Source organism: Giraffa tippelskirchi, chromosome 9 (genome assembly GCF_054371585.1).
Source record: "Giraffa tippelskirchi isolate mGirTip1 chromosome 9, T2T-mGirTip1v1.2.pri, whole genome shotgun sequence".
NCBI classification, from domain to species: Eukaryota; Metazoa; Chordata; class Mammalia; order Artiodactyla; family Giraffidae; genus Giraffa; species Giraffa tippelskirchi.
In genome coordinates, this window is record NC_137283.1 from 49,454,430 (window position 1) to 49,462,470 (window position 8,041).

At 46.6% G+C, this 8,041-nt stretch overlaps 1 protein-coding gene and 1 long non-coding RNA gene across 2 annotated transcripts; one reads left to right on the forward strand and one right to left on the reverse strand.

The window, feature by feature from the left end:
• Positions 1-212: 212 nt before the first annotated feature.
• Positions 213-2,120, reverse strand: LOC145520091 (uncharacterized). Its single transcript, XR_014064211.1, has 2 exons — positions 1,936-2,120; positions 213-603 (listed from the first exon to the last, which is right to left on the reverse strand). It is a non-coding gene; the product is annotated as an uncharacterized LOC145520091 (long non-coding RNA).
• Positions 837-1,736, forward strand: TMEM89 (transmembrane protein 89). The gene is made up of 2 exons (XM_081525694.1): positions 837-1,159; positions 1,529-1,736. Exons 1-2 carry the CDS (start codon positions 866-868, stop codon positions 1,712-1,714), a joined length of 480 nt encoding a protein of 159 aa, XP_081381820.1. The 5' UTR covers positions 837-865; the 3' UTR covers positions 1,715-1,736.
• Positions 2,121-8,041: the final 5,921 nt, after the last annotated feature.

Genomic DNA, 8,041 nt, shown 5'->3' on the forward strand with positions numbered 1-8,041 from the left:
TATATTTGTTATGAGGATCTGTGACCAGTGATCTCTGTTACTGCTATGAATTGCTGAAGGCTCCAATGATGGTTAGCCATTTTTAGCAAGAAAGTGATTTTTTTTTTTTACTAAGGTATGTACTTTTCTTTAGACATAATGCTATACCATGCTTCACAGAATACTGTGTAGTGTAAACGTAACTTTTATATGCACTGAGAAACCAAAAAAAGTCACACAACTCGCTTTATGTATTTTGGTGGGCTGGAACTGAAGCACAGTATCTTTGAGGTGTACCTGTGCTTAGAGATGCTTTGAAGAAAATAAAGCAGGGTCACGTGAGAGAGACAGGTCTGCGTTACCCAGGATGGTTCCAGTAGGGAAGCTGAGGGAACAGGTGACACTTGAGTTGACATCGAGTCATCTTTTTGGACAGTGCTCCTGACGTAGGGTGTGTTCAAGGAACACCAGCGTAGTCTGCATGGGTCCGCAGGAGAGACCAGACCACAGAGCACCTCACAGGCCAGGGTGAGCCTTCAGGCTTTTTTCCTGAGAGTATGCGCCCGCATTTTTGAGTGTTCACTGCTGGTCCTTGGGGCTGAGTCTGGGAAGCACGGAGCATGTCTACACTGGCGGAGAGCAGTATTAGGAGTTGTGGGGGCTAGAATTTCAGGGGTTGGATGCTAGGGGAGGAGGAGGGGAGAGGAGGCATGCCTTCAGTTCTGGACCCCCAGCCTGCCTCTCCTCCCATGGTTCCTGGCCGCGCTGCCCGTCCTGAAAGCCACAGGCCCAGCTGGAATCTCCTGCCTCCTCTGCTTCCCCCGGGGGAGGGGTGTTTGCCCGTTGCCAGGCGCCCAGGTTCCAGCCCCTGGCACTTGCCGCAGCCATGCTGCACATACAGTCCTTCCTGCCATGGCTGCTTCTACTGTCGATGCCCATCTGCACCCACACCTGGTCACGGCCCATGTGGTACCAGGTGGGGCTAGACTTACAGCCCTGGGGGTGCCAGCCAAGCAGCCTGGAGGGTTGCGAGAGCAGCCTGGGCTGTCCTGGCTACTGGATGGGCCTGGGGACGAACCGCATCTACCCGGTGGCTGGGGTCACGGTCACCACGACCATGATGCTGATGCTCAGCCGTGCGCTGATGCAGCGGCGGCGTTCACAGGCCTCTAAGAGCGAGGTGAGCCTGGCTCGGTCCCCACCGCCTCCTACCTCTGTTCTTCCCATCCCCCCACTCATGTCTCCTGCTGCCCCTCCCTCATCACTTCCTCCCCAGAGGCCTTATGTCTGTCCACAGCCAAGAGTCCCTGGCCATTTCCTGTGGGTGGTACCCTATCCCATCCTCCCCCTGGCCATTTCCCGTGGTGGGGTACCTGTCCTGTCTTCCCCCCGTAATATCTCTATCCCTCACCCAGCCTCCATGGGCCCCATGACCACACGAGGCCACATCGGAGGCTCCCTGATCCTCCACCACCCTAAGCCCCCCCTTCCCACCACACCTCTATCCCTTCCCTCTGTTCTCACTCCTGCCTCTCGGTCCTGTCCTCAGCATCCGCAGCTGACCTCTCACACCTGCGCAACTTGGAAACGACGGGGCCCAATCTCAGACCGCGCCCTCCTACTCGGCGTCTTGCATATGCTGGATGCCCTCCTGCTCCATATTGAGTGCCACCTGCAGCATCTAGCCACCCAGCAGCGCACCCAAATAAAGGGGACTCCCGCCCAGAGCGGGTGACCCAACACTTTCCTCTCTCTGCCTGGTGGCTTGTTGTGGCTTGTTGGACCAGGCTCAGGCCAGTGTGTCTCGTTCTCTCCAGACCTGTCGGGACCCTGAGCCCTTTTTCTACTTTTAGAGCCAGCAGACCCATCGAGGCCTCAGTGCCTGTCGATGGCGGGGCAGGTGGGGCCTGGGCTGGCTCACACTGCTCCATCACCCCCCATCCCAACTCAGCCCACCTCTTTAGGGATCACGCTCACAGATACAACTGCTCCTCTAGGGCTTCTCAGGGGTCCCCAGTGTGGTGGGAGGAGACTCGGCCATCAGGGCAGATATGGGTGGTCCGGGGAGGGCAGCCCAGAGGTGACCATGTGGCTGAGTCAGCCAGGGCTCCTGGTTGAGGCTGCGGGGCCTGAGCTGGGACTAGGGGGTAGAGGGTGGGCCCTGGCAGCCTTCATCTTTATGACATCTCAAACACGCGGAGTCACCTAAGTGGCTCTTGCTCTAAGACACCTTGAAAGTGGGATGAGAGCTAAACCTCCCCAAGGGACCCTCACCTCCCCTTTCCTCCCTTCCTCTACCATAGGCTAGGCATCAGGATCTGCTGATATACAGAAGAGAACTGGCTTCTCCCTCACCTACTCACACTCAGGGGAGGGTGGAGGTGGTGGTGAAGCAGACTCAAAAAGGCAGTTTCTCTGCAGAGAGGCATGCTGGCCCAGTTTGGGTGGAGCAGGGCTGACTGCTGGGACCTGAAGGATGAGTGGTACTGGCATAAGAGTAAGACGTATAGACCAATGAAATAGAAAGCCCAGAAATCCATCTTCACATACATGTTCAGTTGATTTTCAAGACTGCCAAGGCCATTTAATGGGGAAAAGAGAATCTTTTCAAAAAATGCTGAGAAAACTGAATATCCACATGCAAAAGAATGAAGTTAGACCCTTACCTTACATCATATACAAATAAAAGGATCAAAGATCTAAATTCAAAAGTTAAAACTATAAAACTCTTAGAAGAAACCATAGGTGCAACCTTCATACTCTTGGAGAAGGCAATGATTTCTTAAGTTTGACATTAAAAGAACAGGTAATGAAAAAAATAGATAAATTGGATTTCATTAGAATAAAAGATTTGTGCATCAAAGAACACTATCAAGGGAGTCAAAAGAGAGCTCACAAAATGGGAGAAAATATTTGCAAATTTTATATCTAACGAGGGACTAATATCCAGAATACCTAAGAATTCCTACAACTCAATGACACCAACCAACCAAATTCAAGAATCGGCAAAGGACTTGAATAGATGTTATCTAAAGAAGATATACAAATAGCCAATAACCACATGAAAAGCTCAACATCACTAGTCATTATGAAAATACAAATCAAAAACCACAGTGAGGGGACTTCCCTGGTGGTCCAGTGGCTAAGGCTCCATGCTCCCAATGCAGGGGGCCCGGGGTTCGATCCCTGGTCAGGGAAATAGATCCCACATGCTGCAACTAAGACCCTGCCCAGTCAAATAAATAAATAAACATAAATATTTAAAAAAAAAAACCACAGTGAGATATCATGTCACCCTCATTAGATGGCTATTATGAGGGGAAAAAATGGAAAATTACAAATATTGGTGAAAACATAAAGAACACTTTTGCATTGCTGGCAGGGATGTAAAATGGCACAACCACTATTAGAAAACAGTTTGGTGATTCCTCAAAAAACTATGAATAGAATTACCATATGATCCAGCAATTCCACTCCTCTGTAAATACCAAAACAATTAAAAGCAGATTCTCACACAGATGCTTGTACGTCAGTGGGCATTCAGTGTAGCATTATTCACAATAACCAAAAGGTGGAAACAGCCCATGTCCACCTACAGATGAACAGATAAGCATCATGCTAAGTGGAATAAGCCAAACATAAAAGGACAATGTTGAAAGATAAATGGAGGCATGCTGAAATTTTTAAGAGTTTATTTGAACAAAATTTGATTCAAATCAGGCACATCCAATCTGGCAGATAGAAAAGAGCTCCGCCATTCCTTGGGTGGTCCAGTGGCTAAGACCCACACTCCCAATGCAGGGGGCCTGGGTTCGATCCCTGGGCCACAACTAAGGATTCTGCTGGTGTACAGCAGCTAAGACCTGGCACAACCAAATAAGTAAGTAAATAGATAAATATTATAAAAGAAAAGAACTCCAAGGAACTGAACAAAAGTGGAAGACTTTTATAGGTAAAAGGGAGTATGAACAAAGATACCATAGTTGTCAAAAAAAAAAAAAAAACAGGAATGGCATGGTTTATCAGCAGATGAAGGAGTGTTGATCAGGTGATTCCTGCTCAACTGCTTTAAGAGTTAATTTCTAGGAGAGCCCAAGCTAAAATTAAGACTTGGTTTGGTGGCATGCAGCTTAGCATAAGTGATTCTATTTTGGGCCTGTTATCTTTTAAACAACAAATACTGTATGATCCCAGTTATACGAGGTACCTAGAATAGACAAGTTCATTGAGACAGAAAGTAGAATAGAGGTTGTTAGAGATTTGAGGAAGGCAGAAATGGTGAGTTATTGCTTAAGGGAAATAGAATTTCTGTTTGGTATGAAGAAAAGCTTTGAAAGTAGATAGGGGTAATAGTTGCACAGTATATATGTATATTTTTTGGCCACATAATGCAGCTTGCAGGATCTTACTTCCCAGACCAGGGATCGAACCTAGACTTTGGCAGTGAAAACACCAAATTATAACCACTGAACTGCCAGGGAATTCCCTGCAGGGCATTTTGAATGTAATTAATACCACTGTAATTAATACACACTTAACTGTGTAATAATTAAGATGTAATAATAAAGATTCTAAATGTTATGTACATGTTAGCATGATTTAAACACTAAAATAAAAACATAAAAAGAAAAAATCAAGACCAATAAGCTTAAGTGTATATCAAACAAATATTGAGTGAGAATAAGGTGAGTGTCAGAGCCCTTGCAGACAGCCTACGTGGACCTGCTTTATAGTTTTGAGAATTTCTGGGGGAAATAAAAGGAGTCTCAGAGATGGATAGAGAAACGAAGCCTACCCGAGATTTGAAGTTACAGTACTTCCCTGGTCGTCCAGTGATTAGGACTCCACATTGCCACTGCCAGGGGCGTGGATTCGATCCCTGGTTGGGGAAATAGATACTGTGTACAGCACGGCATGGCCAACAAAACAAAACAAAATTGCTGTTACAAAAATCAGCTTGCAATTTAGGGGGGAAAAGATATTTTATCTCACTTCCCCCCATATGCCAAGTAAATTTCAGAAAATCAGTGACTCATCCAAGACTCTTGCCAAATCATTGCAATGACCATTACTTGTACTTGACCTTTTAGTAGCATTTCCTTTTTGACCAATCTCTTGAAACAGCATCTACCACATCACACTTCCTGGTTGTCTCTGTCCTTCCCTTCTCACCCCAGGGTATCAGTGGGGGTGAGGAAGCAGGGGTGGGGCGTAGGTACTGGGTGTGGATTTTGAAAGAGAGGAGTCAAGGACAAGTCCTAGATTTTTAGCCTGAGCAACTTGGCTAGTGGAAGTGTCATTTACTGAGATGAAGACAATTATGGAAGGAACAAGTTTGGGAGGGAAAGGAAAGAGTTCAGCTTTAGCATGTTAAATCGAAATGTCTGTTAGCTCTCCAGGGGAGATGGTGAGTAGATGATGGGAATACAGGAGCCTCTGCAGGTATAGACAGCACTGAAGCCATGAGACTTGATGAGATGACCAGAGGGCAAGTTTTGATCAAGAAGGGAAAAGGTGCCAGGATTGAGCCCTGGGCACTCATTTTATATAGGTCAGGAGGTGAGGCAGAATTAGCAGAGGAGCTAAGGAGGAGTGTCCAGGGAGGTAGGACAATAGGAAAGAATGGGAAATAAACATGGAGAAGAGATGAGGCTCTAAGGAGGAAAACGTGTCCAATCAGGTTAAACAAGACTGAGAACTGGCCATTGGATTTAGCAACCTGGAGCTCATGGATGACCTTTACAGCTGTGGTTTTGGAGGAATGAATAGGGGGTGGACTTGGAGTGGCTTTGGGAGAGAGTGGGAGGAGAGGAATTGGAGGCAGTGAGCTCTTTGGAGGGATTCCCAGGTAGCTCAGCGGGTAAAGAATCTGCCTGCAATGCAGGAGATGTGGGTTCAATCCCTGGGTCAAGATGATCCTCTGGAGGAGGAAATGGCAACCAGTCCAGTATTCTTGCCTGGAAAATCCCATGAACAGAGGAGCCTGGTGGGCTACAGTCCAGGGGGTTAAAAAAGTCAGACATGACTGAAGTGACTGAACACGCATGCACCCTGCTAGAAGGAAGGTACACGATGTGCTGGTCACTGGAAGAAACTATGTCACAGCAAGAGGAGCCTAAGAAGACATGACAATGCAATGTAATGTGGTATCCTGGACAGGATCTTAGACCAAAGAAGGACATTAGATGAAAACGAACTAAGGGAATCTGAATAAACTATGAAGTGAAAGTCGCTCAGTCATGTCCGACTCTTTGTGACCCCATGGACTATATAGTCCGTGGACTTCTCCAGGCCAGAATACTGGAGTGGGTAGCCTTGCCCTTCTCCAAGGGATCTTCCCAACCCAGGGGTCGATCCCAGGTCTCCCACATGGCAGGTGAATTCTTTACCAGCTGAGCCACAAGGGAAGCCCAAGAATACTGGGCTGAACCACAAGGGAAGCCCAAGAATACTGGACTTTAGTAGTAATAAATGTGTCAATACTGATTCATTAATTGTAACAAAGCTATCAGAATAAGGTAAGGTATTAATAAGGCAAATTGTGCATGGCTGTATGTGGGCAGGTATATATGGGAAATTCTGTACTTTCTGCTCAGATTTTCTGTAAATATAAAGTGGTTCTAAACACCAGTAATGACAAAAAAAAACTGTACTAAAAAACTAGATGATTCTATTTCACTTTATTTTTCATGTCTAGATGATAACATCATTTTAGTTCATGAGATATTAATCAATGCACACTTAAGCATCTTCTCTTTGACGTTTAATATAATTTTGCTTATTTATTTTTGGCTGTGTTGTGTCTTCGTTGCTGTATGGACTTTCTCTAGCTGCAGTGAGCCAGGGCTGCTCCTCCTCAAGATGCTCGGGCTTCTTATTGTCGTGATGCTGTCTTGTTGCAGAGCAGGAGCTCTAGGATGTGGGGGCTTCAACAGTTGTGGCACAAGGGCTCTAGAGCACAGGCTCAATAGTTGTGGTGCATGGGCTTAGTTGCTCTTTGGCATGTGGGATCTTCCCAGATGAGGTCTCAAACCGGTGTCTTCTGCACTGGCAGGTGGATTCTTTACCACTGAGCCACTAGGAAAGCCCCTTCTGTTTAATTTTCATATAAGAAAGTTCTATTTTCATTGAGTGATATTTTGAAAGGTCACAAAAAATCTCATATACCTGTAGAGGAAGTTCAGTTCAGAAATATGCCATTATTTCAAAAGCAACAAATACTTTTAATAAAAGTTTTATTTTACTTTTTTTTTTTTTTATTTCTGGCCACCCCCAGCAGCTTGTAGGATCTTAGTCACCCAACCAGGGATTGAATCCCAGCCACTGCACTGAAAGTGCAGAGTCCTAGCCACTGGACTGCCAGAGAATTCCCTAAAAATTTAAAATCACGTATTAAAATAAAACAGAAGCGTGAAAATGGTAGCCTCTTTCCCCTTCCCCTGAATTCATTTTCTGTAAATCATCTGACTGAGACTTTACAGTGCCTTCCCAGGAATTCTCTATGTTGCCTATGCAAGTCCTTTTGATGTGTTTTGTTTTCCAAGCAAGGAAGCTTTTTCACAAATTAGTCTCTAAAAATTGTTCCTTTTTTCTTAGCAACATATTGCTAAATTCTTTCCGTGTCAACCGTCTGAATTTACTCCGTTCCTTTAAAAAGAAAACCGTGACTTTTCAACAGCCGCCCAGTAGTCCTAGGTTCCAGTCTGGTGCTTTAGCCCTGGCGTTGCTGTTCGCAAACATGCTGAGTTGCGCCCCCGGCCCGCTCGGCCACTCCGAGCACTCAGTGCAGTCGAGGAGCCCACGGTTCGTGAGAATCGTCGGGCATTCTCCCACGAGTGAAGGGGTAAGATGAACTAGATCCAGAACAGACCTGAACAGGACGATGACTAGCCAGGGGCATTGATGCGCGCTGGTACCCAGGGACGCGAAGACAAGCAGCAGCGACCTGCAGGGAGTAAATGAATATTTCCGGTCTCCTCCGCCAGGGGGCGGCCGAGCGCAAGACTCCAGTACTGCGCCTGCGCCTCGCGCCTCTACGCATGCGTGGCGCGGCCCAGCGTCC